The sequence below is a fragment of the Gastrolobium bilobum genome, unplaced genomic scaffold (assembly GCF_033153095.1).
Source record: "Gastrolobium bilobum isolate Gb01-03AN ecotype WA unplaced genomic scaffold, APGP_CSIRO_Gbil_v1 utg30084, whole genome shotgun sequence".
Taxonomy (NCBI): Eukaryota; Viridiplantae; Streptophyta; class Magnoliopsida; order Fabales; family Fabaceae; genus Gastrolobium; species Gastrolobium bilobum.
The window spans coordinates 67990-87675 of record NW_026898071.1 but is presented as its reverse complement, the minus strand read 5'-3'; the positions used below and the strand labels follow the sequence as shown (position 1 = coordinate 87675).

The 19686-nt window shown below is 33.1% G+C and overlaps 1 protein-coding gene across 1 annotated transcript; it reads left to right on the top strand.

The window, feature by feature from the left end:
* The first annotated feature begins 1958 nt into the window (after positions 1-1958).
* On the top strand, positions 1959-2954 carry LOC133312585 (probable galacturonosyltransferase-like 1). The gene has a single exon (XM_061513813.1). It carries the CDS (start codon positions 2097-2099, stop codon positions 2952-2954), a length of 858 nt encoding a protein of 285 aa, XP_061369797.1. The 5' UTR covers positions 1959-2096.
* The last annotated feature ends 16732 nt before the right edge of the window (positions 2955-19686 follow it).

Below are 19686 nucleotides of genomic sequence, written 5' to 3'. Positions count from 1 at the left end.
ACTTTTATATGTGTATGTGTATAGAAGATAATTTTTCTTCTATAACATAAGAAACGTTAAACTTTTTTTTTCTTTTTTCACATGAAGTTTCATATTTAGCTGGACCCATCCCCACGCAACGTGGCCAGCCTTAGCAGTTGTTTTTCGACCGGCCAATTGGACAAGTTCGTGATCACATGTTTAATCAAATTCCAACATTTATTTAATTCTTTCACATTAGACTTAAACACACATCACGTTTTTAATATCTTAATTTGGAATGTTTTATAGTAATTTTTATTATTGTCACTCTCGTTTAGTTCTTCAAATTATTATGCCTTTAATATTATTTTTATATTAAAACAATTAAATTAACTTAAATTTAAAAAAATATGTACCTTTGCCCTAAAAAAAATCTAACTATTTAAGATATTAAATTATCTTAATTACGATTATAGTAGCTATTAGCTAGCAAGATCCCGTGGTCAATTATCTTACTATGATACTCGCTCTTCCGAACCAATCAGAATAAAAAAACTCGTCACCGGTAAGACTCAATGTTTATATAAAATGTATAAATATCTGTATGTAATTAGTTTTATTTATTTTTAATCAATTTTATATTGATCTCGTTCAACGTCAAATCTTTTAGTTTAATATGTATGAATTGTATTAAATAATTCATACTAGAGTTTATCTTAATTAGATTTAGATGATAATTTTCAAAATAAATTACAATCCAACTAAAGCGAGGTGTTACTAATGAAAAGTGCTAGACAAAATTAGTTTTTTTTTTTAAATAAAAGTTTTTAACTAGACATACTTTTTTCTTGTGCAAAATCATTAATTCATTACTAATTAAAAAGATATAATTGGATTGATCTCCATTCAATTTCAGTTTCAATTGCACAACTAATCTTACCTGATTCTGATAAGTAGCCGCTATTATTTGTTTGAGATGCAATTATGCATGTATGAATGCTGCTCGCCAGACGTGGATGGCTCAACTACAGAAAATTAATCAAAACGACGAAACTTAAAATCACCTTTATAATGACTAAGTTAAATGGAAAAGGAATCGCTATTATATTTCCTTTGGCTTATGACAATTGACAAGTGGAAACTGCAGACATGCCGAGTGGATTGTGTTATTTAACATAATAATATCATATGTAAGAATTTTAATTATACAATAGCGAATTAATAATAATAAGAGAAGACAAAGAAAAAACATATTAGGATAGAGTTACAAAATTATTACCATTAATTTATTTATTAGTAATTAAAATCATCTCGTATGATCATGTTAAATAACCAGATTCATTATAATATTTTCTATGGAGCATATCCACCTTTGAATGTTGAATATCACTTATACACTTGCAAAAACCACGTACATCCAAAAGTTTTGTAGGCTTGTTGTGGAGAGCGTACGAGAATATTTCTATGATGAGTTGCCTCTAATAGTAATATTGTCAGATTTAAATAGTTGCAGTTTTAACAAATATAGCTTTGACATTTTGTTGGGTACATAATTGACTTTACACCGTCACCTGTATTTCTCAATGGAAAAAAACCAGAAAGAGAAACCAACATAATGCGAATTTACTTTTGTTTCAAATAAGGAAAAAACAAAATAATAATCACATTAAATTATATAACAAAAAAATATTTCCAAGACAAAATATAAGATCATTGACTTATGTTTGGGGCAGCTCTTGTTTTGAACCAACATGGGTTGAAAAATGAAAACCCTCTCACAGAAAAACATAAAATAGCATTGTAACTGTGTTCTCTTCTCTCACACTTCCACCTTCCTATTCTTCCCTCTGTCATCTTTCTCATTTCTGCTTCTTCAAATGTTTTACATAAACCCTTCCATCTCTCTCACTCTCATCCTCAAATCGCCATCAATGGAAACCGTGTCAAAACATTCCTCCATCACTAACACCTTCTTCTTCATATTCTCCTGTGTGTTAATTTTCTCCACAAGCACCTCATGCACAGTCACCACTCAATGCTTCAAGGAAGCACCAAAATTCTACAACTCCCCAACCTGCAACACCATTCCCCGCCACCCAAATGACACGTGCTACCCAAATGCTGTTCACGTGACCATGACCCTCGACGTCGCTTACCTCCGCGGCTCCATGGCGGCGATCCTCTCCGTGCTCCAACACTCCTCCTGTCCTGAAAACATCATCTTCCACTTCATCTCCGCCGCATCCAAACCTTCCTCCGCCGTCCTCCTCAACCGCACTCTCGCCGCCTCCTTCCCTTACCTCAAGTTCCAAATCTACCCCTTCGACGACGTCGCCGTCGCCGGCTTTATCTCCACCTCCATTCGCTCCGCCTTGGACTGCCCCCTAAACTATGCGCGAAGCTACCTCGCTAACCTTCTCCCTCCATGCGTCACCAAAATCGTTTACCTTGACTCCGACTTGGTCCTCGTCGACGACATTGCCAAGCTCGCCGCCACATCGCTCGGCTCCGACGCCGTCCTCGCCGCCCCTGAGTATTGCACCGCCAACTTCACCGCCTACTTCACGCCTTCGTTCTGGTCCAACCCTTCTCTGTCCCTCACCTTCGCGAACCGCAGGGCATGCTACTTCAACACCGGCGTGATGGTCATCGACCTCGAGCGGTGGCGCGCCGGTGACTACACGACGATGATCGAGGAGTGGATGGAGCTCCAGAAGAGAATGCGTATCTACGAGCTGGGATCTCTGCCGCCGTTTCTGTTGGTTTTCGCCGGAAAAATTGCTCAAGTTGATCACCGGTGGAACCAGCACGGGCTCGGCGGGGACAACTTCCGTGGGCTTTGCCGGGACTTGCATCCGGGCCCAGTGAGCCTGATGCATTGGAGTGGAAAGGGCAAACCGTGGGCCAGGCTCGACGCAAACAGGCCTTGCCCTTTGGATGCTTTATGGGCTCCTTATGATCTTTTGGAGACTCCTTTCGCTCTTGACGCCTAGCTGACGTCATAATTCCGAAATTCTTTTTTTTTATTAAATAAACTCAAGTATACCTTTTTTTTTTCTTGGCTGGATTATTTGAAGGCTTACTATGGTTGGTGGTGCCTAACAGTTAACGCCACATTTTGATTACTTTAATCTTTTTTGCTTAATTTGTACAGCAAAGTACACATTGTGTATTTGCCGCCTTGTTATTGAGGTAGTGAATGACTCTTACTGCTTCCTACCATTAACAATGAATTGAATTAAAAACGTTTTCGTATGTTCTTAAATGTGTTATTTTAGTTTGTCAATCTCTCTTATTTTCTTCTACTTTCTTTTATCTTGCCATTCATGTCCTCAGTATATAGTTTCTTTATGCCCAAGAAGTGTGCAAAGTTGCAATTTTCTTGTGTGAAATCGAAGTGGGTACTTATTACACTGCACGCATGGCACCATTGGTCCGTAGATCTGTTTGTTTTCACGTTTTTTTTTAAAAATACTCCATCGGTTCATCGGTTCCTGACTAGTCCGATTCGGGGCGAGTCCAGAATTAAGGCTTTAAACTCCTCCCAAAAATGTTCACATTTTTTTATATATATATATATAATTGGAGCTGGAAAATTAAGCTATTAATTATGTAGTTATGAAAAAAATAAAATAATTCTTAATCATGAAACTAATCAATCAGCTTGATTGAAGAGGATGTGCCGTGTATTTAGGATATAATATTCGCATAATTTTCTTGTCTAAGTGAATCATTGACAAAGTGTGTTTCTCCATCCCTGTGTCTAACCAAAGCCAAACATCATATTTACTTTGGGAGGTTTTGACCAGAATCATGATGATTGTTCTAACTTTGTTTTGGTTATTCAAAAATTAGAAGAGTTGAAGTTGACATCTTTGCCGACTGATTTAAACGAGATTCAACTGCTGGTAACAAGTAACTGCTGAAGCACTCTCACATTTTAGTTAATAATATCTTTGTAAAAGTACTAGATAAAAGCAGTGACGGACCTAGAAAATTTTATTTATGTCTGCATATTTAGTGGTGGGGTTCAGGGGCAGTGTTACCGATTTTTTTTAATTTTTTTAAATACATTAAAAGATAAAAGAATACAAACAAGGAGAGAAAATAAAACTACTCACATATATCAAGCTTTGTTATTTTAAGCTATTCCGCACATATTTAATTTTTTTATGTTAGCTACATTAATTATTAGTGTGAAAATAATAGTTGCATTGACTTGAAGCATTCCATGCGGGGAAAATAAGGAAACAGAATCAATCTTAATTAATTCTAATTAAGGGCAAAACGGATCATAATTGACTGATTTCCATAAATGAAGGAATTGATGACATTCTTAATATATGAAAATAAATATACTATTTTTATTTTCTACAATTAATTTCAATATTTTTAAAACAATTAAATTTTCCAATTGGTCATTTACAAAGCCTATTCTGTGATAAAATTGAATTGAGTTTAGCATCTATTGGAATATTGGGTCGTGTTGAGTATATACAATTGTGTTTAACTGAAGTCCATGACAAGAGGGCCCGGTTAAACTATCGACGATTTGGGTTAGGGGTGTTTGAAATGTCTAAAAGAATTAAACCGATCCATAACCAAATTGCTCCACATTTTAAAAATCGGTTATTTTTAAAAACCGGTTTTATATGAAACTACGTTTTATTTTATAAACTGATTATTTATCAAACCATAAAAATAATTAGTTATCCATGGTTATCCATAACCAAACTATTTTACAATTAAAGAACAAATAAGTATTATCTTTTATCCTTAACATTAAAATGTGAAAATTACATAAATATGAATCATTTTTAAATGTGACAATATTAGAAAAGTTTCAAATACTAACAAAATTTATCGAAGAAAAATATTTCGTCAAATTTTTTGACAAAAATCATATTACGTAAAAAATATAGACAAAAAAAAATCCGTCAAAACTAGAGACGAAACAAGATTTTGTCATAATCACTGACATAAATTTTTGAGGGACAAAATATTTCAGTCAAAATTCTTGATAGAATCTAAATTCCGTCGAGACTTTCGACAGAAACAATTCTGTCAAACTTTTCAACGAAAAATAATTCTGTAAAAAATTTTGACGAAACACATTTTCATAAAAAAAATTGACAGAAAATAATTTCGTCAAAATTTTTTAATGAAAATATTTCTTTCAAAATTTTTGACGAATCATATTTCCAACAAAACACATTTACAACGAAAATTTTGACCAAAAATATTTACGTAATTTTTTTTGACAGAAAATATTTCTATAAAAAATTCCGACGGAAATTTTTTTTGTCAAAGTTCTTTACGGAATCTAAATTCCCTCCAATCATTTCCCTCAAATTTGTTGACGAAAAATATTTTTTATAAAACATTTTGACGAAAAACATTTTTGTCAAAAATTTTTATCGAAATCTTGTTCGTCATAAAATTTTTACGAAACTTTTTCATAGAAATGTGTTCCATTGAAAATTTTGATAGAAATGTTTTTTATCAAAAAACTTGACGGAAATATTTTTCGTCAAATTTTTTTGATGGAAATGTGTTTCGTTAAAAATTTCGACGGAAATTTTTTTGTCAAAAAGTTTAACGAAAATGTTTCCGTCGAAAACTTTCGACGGAATTTGAATTCCGTAAAGAATTTTGATGAAATTTTTTTCCCGTCAAAAGTTTTCGAAGGAAATGTGTTTCGTGGAAAATTTTGATAGAAATATTTTTTCGTCAAAAATTTCGGTGAATATGTTTTTTTGTGAAATATTTTGAGGGAAATGTTTTGACAAAATTTATATTCCGTAAAAAAATTCGACAAAAAAAATTTTCCGTCAAATTTTTTTACAGATATGTTTTTAGTCACATTTTGATGGAAATATTTTTTCTCAAAAAATTTTGCGGAAAATTTTGATGGAAATGTTTTCCGTAAAAACAACGTGAACAATTTCTATAAGAATTATTTCGTCCTGAGAGTTCCAAAACAATGAAGATTCTTGCAAGAAATAGTTGGTCAACTACCTATAACCAGGAGAAACAAACGACTACTTATAAAAATAGCACAATCCATCAAAAATCGATTTTGAATTTGTTAAAAAACCGATTTTGAACTTGATAACCGGTTTATGGTTCATAACCGGTTTATGGTTCATAACCGGTTTTGATTTAAAACCGGTTTTGAATTAAAACCAGTTTAAACCGGTTTTAATTCAAAACCGGTTATAAACCAAAAACCGGTTTTAAACCGTTTTGGGCAAATTAAAAACCGGTTTTTTTAAAAAAAAAGTGGTTCGGTTTTAAATCCAAACCATTTAAAACTGGTTGGGTTTGATTTTTGACAATAACCGAACCGAACCACTTCATGCACACCCCTAATTTGGGCTACTATCTCTAGGCTATATAAGATAGGTTATACATGCTAATATGAGTGAAAGTGGATTGGGTCGGCCTACAAAGATCTAAGATCTAGTCTATATTAAGTCAGTCTTGGCCTATTATATATAATCAAATAGAATATGTCTGAGCTTTTAAAAAAGGCTATTTGGAAAGCAGATTATAGGTTTTTTTTTTACATGTCAGACCTGTAATCCTACCGACCGACCTATATCATATTATTTATTTTAAATAAAATAAAATAATAGTATTCATAGTAGTACCAAATGATAATAATTTAGTTGGTGCATGTGAACTGAGTAGGTAGTAGAAGGATCTAAGTTTGATTCCCTACCAATACTACCTTTAAGGGTGACATAAGATCTGTATCAATCTCTACAGTACTATCAGAATCAACGTTTAATGTTGGAGGAAGAGTTATTGATATGCCTAACGTTCTAATTTGTCTGAAAATACCATACAAGCTTTAATATATGGTGGAGATTGGCTACGTAATAAGTATGTCTTAAAAAAAATAAAAGGTATAAAAAAGTTTTTAGTTTTTAATCTTTTTTTTCTATTTTTAATCGTGTTTTTTGTTTTCTACATTTACAAATTATTTGTTAACTTATGTAATCTTGTAATTATATTTGCAAGGGAGATAAGATAATGAGAAGTTTTTGGCTACTACAAGCATCGTGATATTGGATTTATGCAGTTATTTTAGTTTATATAATATGAATTGATTTGTTAGATCTGGTGAAATATATGTTATTTAGTTTGAGTATCTTGCTTTTGAAAGTGATTTAAATGCAGATTGTGATAAGTTGTTGTTGTAATTAATGATTTTGTTTGAATGTTGAAATTGTAGTTTTTGTTTTAACAACAAAATTTGAGTATTTTGTGAAGTTGATTAATGTTCTACTTGGAAGTTAAAAATTAACAGACTAACGGATCAGGTGAGGTCATTTGTTTTTTTTTATATATATATAAATGGGACAGGCCAAACTAACAATTAGACTTGTATTATGCTATCGGACCAGGTCAAATTGAAATTTTTTGATATAAATTTAAATTTTTCGGGACAAAACTCGGCCCAATCCAACTCACTTTTACTGCTAGCTGCTAATTGATTTGCCACATAGAAAGCTATTATGTGCATTGTATCATAGATTGTGTATCAGACATAATCAATTTGTTTCGTTCAATATGTAAGGTTTTGATGATACACATTGATATGTTGAAAAAAAAAATTTGTCTGTACTTACAAACATTAGCAACCATGTAGGTCCGTCAGCGGATAAAAGCATGCCCGGATTATTAGAAAGGAAAAAAAGAACCTACACACTATGCTGATCACTAGTGTGCTTTTATTGAATGGTTGACGATTATGGCTTTAGGATCCTTCTGATTTCTTGTCGCCTGATTCGTGTGTTCCCTCCTTAATTAATGGCTTATTGTTTGTTACTTTGTTATGCTTGCAACAAAACCTTTGTTCGTTCATTTAAATCCTGCTAGTTTGGATTCGTGTAATTTTAAGACCCTAGTAGGTGAAAACCCATAACTAAGAGACAGGGATAGGACATAACATAACAAGTACAACCCTTTTTTTATTAAATAGTACAACACCTTTTTTTTTAATTATTATTATTATTATTTTTGTACACACAATTATAATATTATTGAAGTGAAAACTAGCGCTCACGAGTAAGATCTACTTCTATTTAATTAGGTTTTGGATGCTTACCAAAAAAAAAAAAGGTTTTGGATAGCAGTAGCTATTCCGATTACACATGCTAAACTTAAAAATATGTCTTTCTATTTAATATACAGAAGATGTTATATTAATAATCTCTTTATAATTACTTTTATAGTTATTGGATCAAAATCAAATTAACAATAAATAAGAGCAATTCATTTGGTTTTGATCCAACAATCATAAAAGTGATTGTAAGAGATTAGAATAGAAAATAGGTTGTAAATATAATTTCTCTCTTAATATATATATATATATTCTTCTACTTCTATTTTTAAACCACCCTTATGATAAGATATCAGGTATAAATTAAAATAGATAAAAGCTATGTTTGAGAGTTTGGAGGAAAAGGAAAAGGAGGGGGATCCAAGGGGGAGGAAGGGCAAGGAAGGGAAGAAAATTGAAAGGTATTCGCTTCCCTTGTTTGGGAGTTAAAAAAATAGTAAGGGAGAAATTGGAGGGTTAATGAGATATTTTTACTATTTTACCATTTTTTTAAATTAATATAATTATTATATATTACAAATTAAATTAAATTTACATTTCTAAAAAAATTAATTTATGTATTTTTCACATTAATAAAAAAATCATATTTTTGACAAAATTTCAAAGTTGCAAACGATGAAAATTCCATCCAAAAATTATATTTCCGTCGGAATACTTTTCATCGAAAAGAGATTGAATTTTTATCTGATGAAATTTTTTACATAAATAAATTTCCTATCAAAATTTTTGACGGAATTTAGTTTCCGTCAAACGTTTTGACGAAAATAATTTCTTAAATATTTTTGACGGAAAAAAATTTCCATTAAAAATTCTGACGGAAAAAAGAATTTCATCAAAAAATTTGACTGGATGTTTTCTATGCACAATTTTTGATGGAAATGTGTTGCGATGAATATTTTGACGGAATTTAGGTTCTGATGAAAATTTTGGCGAAAAATTTTTTCCGTCGAGATTTTTTGATGGAAATGTGTTTCTTCGAAAATTTTGATGGAAATTTTTTGTCCAAAAGTTTGACGAAATTTAGTTTTTATAAAGAATTTTGACAAAAAATGTTTCAATTAAAAATTTTTACATAAATGTTTTTTGTCAAAAAAAATTACGATTTGGAAATGTGTTCCGTTAAAAATTTTGAGTCAAAAATTTCGACGAATATGTTTTTTTGTCAAATATTTTCACGGAATTTAGATTCCGTAAAGAATTTTGAAAAAACAAAAGTTTCCGTCTATGTTTGTCGTAACAAATTTTTATAGAAAATATTTTTCGTCGAAAATTTTCGCTTGAAATGTGTTCTGTTGAAAATCTTGATGGAAATATTTTCAGTAAAAAATTTTGACGAAAATGTTTTCTGACAAAATTTTTGATGAAATTGTTTTTCGTCAAAAATTTTCAACGAAAATGTGTTTCGTCGAAATTTACGATGAAAATATTTTTCGTTGAAAAGTTTGACGAAAATATTTCCTTCCAAAGTTTCAATGGAATTTAGATTCTATCAAGAATTTTGACTGAATCTTTCTTCGTAAAAAATTTACCAGTGATTATAGCCAAATATTTTTTCGTCTCTAATTTAATCTTTAGTTTTGATGGAAAAAAAAGTTTGTCTCTATTTTCGACATAATATGATTTTCGTTAAAAAATTCTTAATTATTTTCGAAGCAATATTTTCCATCGATAAATTCTGTCGATATTTGAGACTTTTCTAATAATGTCATATTTAAAAATGATTCACATTTATGTAGTTTTCACATTTTAATGCTATGGGTAGATAAATAATTTTCAAAATTTTCCTCATAAAACTAACTCTCAAACAAAGCCTAAGAGTCTCTGTTCATGGGGCATCAAATTTTTTAGAGACTATTCTTGAGTTGAAACTCAAACAAAATCACTTGTAATTTCTAGAAAAGTCTTTCAAGTTGTTCTATAATCTCTAGAATAGTGGTTGACTCATTATACAAATTTTTTTAGTTTCTCATAGTAATTTCTAATATTCCTAGATGTTGAAGTAAGAGAAGTTTATCAAATACATTCTCTTGAGTTTTGTTTGGGAGTTGATTTTAGGAGGGGAACGAAAGGAAATGGAGGGTTTTAGAAAGCCCTTCCCTTGTTTGTGAGTTTAAAAAAATGAGGAGAATGAATTGAGAATATTTACTAAACCCTCCAAAATCCTCCTTCTTCTTAAGATTAAATTCTCCCAATTTTTAGGGTTTGAAAGAGAAAATATTAAAAATTACTTATGTATCCTTAGCATTAAAATGTGAAAACTATACAAATGTGAATCATTTTTAAATGTGACATTATTAGAAAAGTCTTAAATATCGACAGGATTTATCGACGAAAAATATATCGTCAAAAAAGTGATGAAATTTTTGATGAAAATCATATACGTCAAAAAATTTCCGTCAAAACTAAAGACAAAATTAGAGACAGAACCAGATTTTGCCATAATCAGTGACATAAATTTTTACGAAAAAAAAATTCAGTCAAAATTATGATAGAATCTAAATTACGTCAAAACTTTCAACGAAAATATTTTTTATCCAAAATTTTGATGAAACACATTTTCATAGAAAAGTTTCGACGTAAAACAATTACGTCGAAATTTTTTACGAAAAACATTTTCAACAAAATTTTTCGCAAAAATATTCAACAAAAAATATTTCCTTCAAAATTGTGTCTAAAAACATTTCTGAAGAAAATTGTGAAGGAAACTTTTTTTCATCAAAATTCCTTACGGAATCGAAATTTCGTCAACACATTTCCCTCAAAATATTTAACAAAAAAAATATTCATCAAAAAATTTGACGAAATATATTTCTATCAAAATTTTCAACGAAACACATTTCCACCAAAAAATTTCGTAATATTTTTTATCAAAATATTTACGTAAAAAATTTTGTCGGAATTTTTTTTTTTCTCAAAATTCTTTACAGAATCTAAATTTCATAGAAAGTTTTGAATGAACCATTTTCCTCAAAATTTTTGACAAAACAATTTCTGTCTAAATTTTCGTCAGAAAACATTTCCATCGAAAACTTTTTTAGTTTAAAACATTTGATGGAGGAAATCATTTTCGTCAAAACTTTTGACGAAAACTAAATTTCGTCGTAAATTTTGATAGAAAATTTATTTTTGTGAAAAATTTTATAGGAGAAAAATTTCGTCGCTTTTGGACGAAAAATATTCTGACGAAGAAAAAATTGTGACGAAATTTTCGTCGTTTACAACATAGAAATTTCGTCAAAAATATGATTATTTTAGTATTGTGAAAAGTACGTAAATAATTTTGTTAGAAATTTTAAATTTAATTTAATTTATAAAATTTAATAATTATATTTACTTTAAAAATGGGATAAAATTGTAAAAGGAAGGGAATAAAGGGGATCCAAGGGGAAGGAAGGGAAGAAAATTAGAGGGTATTCAATTCCCGTGTTTGGAAGTTAAAAAAATGGTGAGGAAGAAAAATGGAGGGTTAGTGATATATTTTTACCTTTTTAACCTTTTTTAAAAATTAAAATAATTATTACATTTTACAAATAAAATTAAATTTAAAATTTCTAACAAAATTATTTATGTACATTTCACACTACTAAAAAAGATCATACTTTTGTCGAAATTTTTACTTTGCAAACGACGAAAATTCAATCAAAAAAGTATTTTTCCGTCGAAATACTTTTCGGTGAAAGGCGATGAAATTTTTTATCTGTCAAAATTTTTACGTAAATAATTTTTTTGTCGAAATATTCAACGGAATTTAGTTTTCGTTGAAAGTTTTGACGCAAATAATTTCTTAAATATTATTGAAGAATAAAAAGTTCCGTTAACATTTTTGACGAAATGTTTTCCGTCCAAAATTTTCGATGAAAATGTGTTCCGATGACCGACGAAAATTAGACTATGTAAAGAATTTTGACGGAATATTTTTTCCGTCAAATTTTTTTACAGAAATATTTTTCTTCAAAAAGTTTTACGAAAATATTTTCGATGAAAATGTGTTCTGTCGAAATTTTGACGAATTTTTTTTGTGAAAATGTGTTTCGTCAAATTTTTGAAAAAATTTTTACCGAAATTTTTGGGTGAAAATATTTTACGAAAATATTTTCCATCGTTCGAAATTTTTCCTATTTGTAATTTTGATCGAATTTTTTGAGGGAAATGATTCGAGGGAATTTAGATTCCGTAAAGAATTTTGACTAAAACAAATTTTCGTCAAAAATTTTTACCAAAATATTTTTAACGAAAATATTTTTGGTCAAAATTTGCACTGTAAATATGTTTTGTCAAAAATTTTGTTGGAAATGTTTTCGGTAAAAAAATTTGACAAAATTATTTTCTGCAGAATTTTTTTATGTAAATGTGTTTCGACAAAATTTTTGACAGAATTATTTTTCGTTGAAAAGTTTGACGAAAATATTTCTATCGGAAGTTTCGATGAATTTTAGATTTTATCAAGAATTATGACTGAAGTTTTGTTTCCCTAACAATTTTATGTCAGTGATTATGATAAAATTTTGTTCTGTGTCTAATTTCGTCACGAGTTTTGATGGAAATTTTTTTCGTCTCTATTTTTTACGTAATATGATTTTTGTCAAAACTTTCGTCAAACATAATGACAAAATTTTCCCCCCGATAAATTCTGTCGGTACTTGAGAGTTTTCTAATAATATCACATCTAAAAAATGATTCACATTTATGTAGTTTTCATATTTATAATTTTTGAATCAAAAAGTAAAGTTGGGGTTATTTTTGTAAAATAACCCCACATTCTCACTAATATTTCACAATCAACCAAACACAAACTCAATAAACTTAACCAAATAATCCGATGAAAATTTGGGTCTACCAAACAACATTTTAGTAACATTCAAGGAAAAATTAATTTTCATTATATTTCCGAAAATCGTGATTTTCGGATAAAAAACAATTCTCCTCTATCAAATGCTCGTTTGGTAGAGGAAAAAAAATTTACCACGAAAATAAAATTACTAGAAATATAATGGGAAAATGAGTTTGATAGGAAAGTTAAAAAAAAGTTGTTTGGTAGGCTGAAATATTACCTGAAAAGTTGATTTAAGTTTTAAGCCTATGTTTCGTTGAAGGTAAGATATTGTTGGGATAATGGGTGTAAATTACTAAAGTAACCCTTTTAAATTTTGAATCTGAATTACAATGGCTGGAACAGTGTTTTCTGGAACAATCATTTTCCTGGTAGACCTAAAATACCACATTCCATGTGGTTTTCTTAACAGTGTTTTTTATGAAATTTTGCAAACAAATCACAATGGCTGGGCAAAGGATTTTCTTGGTTAAATTTTGAGTCTTGTATCAAACATGGTCAAATTGAAATACCAATAGAAGTTGCTGGGTATCTACAAGATAAACCCTTACCAAACACCCCTTAAATTTTTCTTCTATCCTATTTCTTTGGGCTATAACTCTGGCAGTTTGACCCCAATAACAACAAATCTGGGTATGTTAACTTTCTGTGTATTATATTTATGATTTTCAACAGTTTGTTAGAACTGTTGAAAAAGATGTTTATTTTTATTACTAATGAATCTGAAGGAAAATTTCATTTTTAACTTTAATATGGAGATGAAAGAAAAAGAACTGGAGAAAAAAACTTAAGGTGGGTGTTTAATTAAATCTACAATGATGTTGTACGCAAGTTGTTCAATTTATTAGAAGTAACATTCACTTTGTCACCTCTAATCCGGGTGTCTAACTAAATCTACAAGTATGTTGTATATTGATTTTGTTATTTGGTGTTGTTAGAAATAATATAATATTAAATAGTATTGTATTATTTATTATTCTATTATTCTAGCAGGTTATTTAGTCTTGGCCCATTAGGTCATTTAACCTCTTTAAATAGAGGTCTTTTGTACAGTTCTATACACAATTGAATACAATACATTCATACATTCTAATATGGTACCAGAGCTCTTTGTTCTAGGAATTTTCGCTTCTGCTAAAACCCTAAGCCCACTGCTTAGGCGTTCTCTCCTTCCTCTAACGTTGTGCGTCCCTCAGGCTTGGTTCTACACTGTTCACGCGAGTTTTTTTTTTAAAAAAAAGATTACTGTTCACCGCGTCCGTACAATTTTCACTGTTCACCGTTCGTAAAGTTCGTACATATTTTACTATTCATCGTCCGTACAGATTTCATTGTTTATCGCGTCCGTACAGTTTCACTGTTCACTGTCCGTACAGGCACTGTTCACCGTCCGTACAGACACTGTTCACGAGTCTGTACAGGTACTGTTCACGCAAAAAAAAATCGGCCATTCCGAGACAAACCTTCCTCTCTTATTTTCAGATATGGTCATCTCCTTTATTTTATTTTGTGATGGAGGGCTCAAGTAATGCGTCCAAAAACACGACTGGCATCATCTCCACTACTACCCCATCTCCATTCTTTTCTCGGGTCAGTGATTCCAATTGGAACAGTGGACGCGGTCGCGGACGCGGCAGCAGACAGAGGCCTCGTTGCAATTATTGCCAGAATCTTGGGCATTTTGAAGAACGCTGTTATAGGAAGTACCCTCATTTGAAGTCACCGACTGCCAACTTTGCTCAAACTGATGCTACACCACCTTCTACTGGATTAGTAACTCTTTCAAGTTCCGACTATGAGGCACTTCTCAGGAAGGTTTCTTCTCAACATCCTACTCAAGACACTGGTAATCATGTTGCTTGTTTTTATCAATCATCTCTTGGACCCTGGATAATAGACTCAGGTGCTACTCATCATATTTGTGGTAATAAAGATCTCTTCACTTCACTTTCTTATTCTAATAACTTACCCCCTGTCACTCTTGCTGATGGCACTAAGGCTCCTGCTCGTGGAATTGGGGAATCCAACCCAACTCCCCTTTTAAATTTGAGTTCTGTTTATTATATACCTGGCATTCCTTTTAATTTATTCTCTGTTAGCCAGTTGATTCATTCTCTTTCATGTATTGTTACCTTCTCTAAACAATCCTTTTCTATGCAGGATTCAGGTACGGGGAAGACGATTGGAGTAGGCATTGAGTCACGAGGTCTCTACTATCTGATTGCACCACCTTCTCCAGTAGCCTGTTCTCTCACAGAGTCTCCTGAGCTAATTCACAGCCGTCTGAGTCATCCAAGCCTCTCCAAGCTTCAATATATGGTTCCCTTTTTATCCAGTCTTAAGTCATTAAACTGTCATTCTTGTCAGCAAGGAAAGCACACTCGCTCCTCCTTTGCTAATAGAGTCAATAAAAGAGTTGATGCTCCTTTTTCTATTGTTCATTCTGATATTTGGGGTCCGAGTCGAACAATGTTTGTTTTGGATTTTCAGTATTTTGTCACCTTTATTGATGATTTCTCTCGTTGCACTTGGGTTTATTTAATTAAAAATCGTTCTGAATTATTTTCAATTTATCAAAAAAATTGTGCTGAAATAAATACTCAATTTGGTGCTTCTATTCAAATTTTGCGCAGAGATAATGCAAAAGAATATGTATCTCTTGAGTTTTCTAATTTTTTGGATAAACATGGAACGTTACACCAGACCACTTGTCCACACACTCCACAACAAAATGGAGTGGCCGAACATAAGAATCGACATCTGGTCGAAACTGCTCGTACCCTACTAATTCATATGAATGTTCCACTTCATTTTTGGGCAGATGCTATAATCACCTCTTGCTTTCTCATCAATCGCATGCCCTCTTCCGTACTCAATAACGAAGTTCCACATAGTGTTTTATTTCCAAGAGCACCTTCCTATCCTCTACCTCCACATGTATTTGGATGTACCTGCTTTGTTCATGATCTTACTCCAGGAAAAGATAAATTAACATCCAAAGCCTTCAAGTGTATTTTCCTTGGATATACTCATTTTCAAAAGGGGTATCGTTGCTACTCTCCTGATCTCAAGCGTTATATTGTCTCGGCTGATGTCACTTTTCTTTATCAACAACCTTTTCATTCTATCCTATCTCAGATAACACAAGTTGATCAAGTTCTTCTTGTTCCTTGTCTTGATTTGTCTTTACCAGTTGCAGGAGACTCTATCCCGGAGGAGCAGCCCCTTGCCTCCATCCCTGAGGACCGTCCTTTTCTCACCTATCAGCGTCGTCAGCCTGCGCCTCCAGCGAATTTGACCCTTACTGACTCACCGCCTGCTGCTGCCGACTCTTCCCCTCCGGATCCTCCATTAGAAATTACTCCCATTGCCCTTCGTAAAGGTATTTGATCCACTCGTAACCCTCATCCACTTTATAGTTTCTTGAGTTATGATAGACTTTCTTCACCACATTTTACTTTTGTTTCTAGTATTTCGTCTATTTCTATTCCTAAAACCACAGGTGAAGCACTCTCTCTTCCGGGTTGGCGTCAAGCAATGATTGATGAAATGCAAGCACTTCACTCCAATGGCACATGGGATCTTGTTCATGCTACTCCTAGAAAGTCAGTTGTCGGTTGACGATGGGTATTCACTGTCAAAATTGGTCCTGATGGCACTGTTGATCGCCTCAAAGCTCGTTTGGTGGCCAAGGGATACACTCAGATATTTGGTCTTGACTATGGGGATACTTTTTCTCCTGTTGCCAAGATGGCATCTGTTCGCCTATTTCTTGCACTTGCTGCCATTCATCAATGGCCTCTTCTACAACTTGATATCAGAAATGCATTCTTACATGGTGACTTGTAAGAGGAAGTATATATGGAGCAACTACCAGGTTTTGTTGCTTAGGGGGAGAATTTTGGAATGGTATGTAAGCTTCGTAAATCTTTATATGGCCTGAAGCAGTCCCCTCGGGCTTGGTTTAGTCGCTTTAGTTCAGCAGTTCAATCCTTTGGCTTAACCAGAAGTAAAGCCGATCATTCTGTCTTCTATAGGCATAGCTCTTCTGGCCAGTGCATCTATCTCCTGGTCTATGTTGATGACATCATTATTACTGGCAGCGATCAAGTTGGGATTGATCAGTTAAAGAAGTAGTTATTCAATCAATTTCAGACCAAAGATCTTGGCAGACTTCGATATTTCTTAGGAATCGAAGTGGCACAGTCTAGGCAGGGCATCTCCATTTGTCAGAGGAAGTATGCACTGGATATCCTAGATGAGACTGGTATGTTGGGATGTAAACCTATTGATACACCTATGGATCCTAATTAGAGCCGGCAAAACGGGCTCAGCTCGGCGGGCCAACCCGCCCAACCCGCTAAATAGGGCGGGCAGGCTCATTTTTTGGCGGGTTGATGGCGGGCCGAGGTGGGTCAGTGTAAAATAGGCTCGGGCTGGCGGGCCAACCCGCCAAGCGAGGCGGGGCGGACTAAGTTTTTGAGCCCACTTTCAAAATCGGGACGAGGCTGGCTGGCTCAATTTTTGGCGGGTTGATGGCGGGGTAGGGTGGGGCGGGGCGGGTCGGGCCGCCGACTTTGCCACCTCTAATCCTAATGTTAAGCTGTTACCTGGACAGGGGGAGCCATTGACAGACCCTGGTCGTTATCGCCGATTAGTTGGAAAGTTGAATTATCTTACTGTGACAAGACTATACATCTCTTTTGCAGTTAGTGTGGCAAGTCAATTCCTTGACTCTCCTTGTGACTCCCATTGGAATGCAGTTATCAGGATTCTTCGATATATCAAAAGAGTACCAGGAAAAGGTTTATTATACACAAATAAAGGGAATGCAAAGGTATCTAGCTATTCAGATGCTGACTGGGCAGGTTCTCCTTCAGACAGACGATCCACCTCGGGGTATTGTGTTCTCCTTGGAGGAAACTTGATCTTTTGGAAAAATAAGAAGTAAACTGTGGTCGCAAGGTCAAGTGCAGAGGCAGAATATCGGGCAATGGGAAATGCATCATGTGAGCTCATCTGGCTAAAATAATTGCTTAAGGAACTACATCTCTGTGAACAGCAGCCCATGAAGCTCATTTGTGACAATCAAGCAGCATTGCATATATCCTCTAACCCAGTCTTTCATGAGAGGACCAAACATATAGAAATTGACTGTCACATTGTTAGAGAGAAGATTCAATCAGGAGAGATAGAAACAGCATTTGTCAATTCCAGTGATCAACTTGCAGATGTTTTCACCAAGGCTCTGAGAGGTCCCCGAATAGATCATATATGTAACAAACTGGGAGCTTATGATATGTACGCACCAGCTTGGGGGGAGTGTTAGAAATAATATAATATTAAATAGTATTGTATTATTTATTATTCAGTTATTCTAGTAGGTTATTTAGGCTTGGCCCATTAGGTCATTTAACCCTTTAAATAGAGGTCTTTTGTATAGTTCTATACACAATTGAATACAATACATACATACATTCTAATTTGTGTGTTTGTCAATATAGGCCCCAGGATCATACTATCTACTTGGGATTCTATCAGCTTTCTTATTTGCTTTTGTATTGCATACTGGTGGGAAGGTAAAAGAAGATCATAGTTTAATACAATTGTCATTTTCACAAAAATTGCAATCATCTCATACCTTTTCATTTTCTAATATATTTTGTCCAGGGGCTCTGGCTTGGGATAGTATGTGCACTCATTCAAATATCTCTGTACTGAACTTTTGCCTTCATGAAGCTGCAATATCTGACATCTACCTATTCTCATCAAGCTTTATTTGGATTAGAGCATATGTCAAGAATTGTTACGTTGTTTCGATTCTTTTGGTAGACAATGCCTTGAAATTAGAACTTGAAAGTCTAGGTGCAATATGGCATAAAGGATAATCTGATATTCTAAGATAGTAGGCAAATTATGCAGCCGGCCTTTCTTTGTATCATGGTGGAACTGAAGAATCTAACTAATTTTCGAAATATTGTTTGGAGTAATCTTTCTTCTTACAACGTGTGCTTGGCAGGAATACCATCACCAGATGAGGCTAAAATCATGGTTTAAGATCCACTTACCATGAAAAGAGGATAGAATACATCTTCAATTGAGCCACCTAGCTCCTAAATTAACCGCTGTGTGCCTAAAGCACTAACCTTGAAGAAGAGATGAGAAGTACCAAATGAAATCTCCGCAACAACAACTCTCTCCAACCATATATAACACAAATAATAAAATTTCGTGCCAACATTAGATGTTGGATGACAAGCCTGGCTCCCACCTTGAAAGATCCCAATAACAGCCTGTTGATTTATTAAAGATGTAGTTACTGGCTAAGAGTATAGCTGTTTAGGAAACTATGGACTAAGGCTTTGGGCCCTTCACTAACTTTGCTTCAACTAATTTAAAAGGCTCTTGTGAACAGAGGCTAGTTTAGTTTGAAAGAAAATCAAAGTCAAGTAAGTGTTACTAGGAGGGCAAGTTCACATTCGCAAGTATAATATGATCCAAAATTAAATGAAAATTTGAAATTGCAAATTGATTACAGCTCTAAAAAACAAGAATATGGTATCTTCTCAATTCCAAAATGCATGAATAGGGTGGGTTCAGCAAGGCTACCTCTTTGAAATATTATTTTGTGATGAATAAGATCGAGTAAGTTATGCTTTTTCAGTAGGTAATTTTCAATGGTAAAAAATGCTTGGAGCAAATGTGTAGCAAATTAACACATCAACGATTATCAAACACCAACAAAACTTTTCTATTTCTGCGA

Bases quoted from the DNA above. Each gene is read 5' to 3' on its own strand.
- LOC133312585 (XM_061513813.1), top strand. From the start codon at position 2,097: ATGACCCTCGACGTCGCTTACCTCCGCGGCTCCATGGCGGCGATCCTC.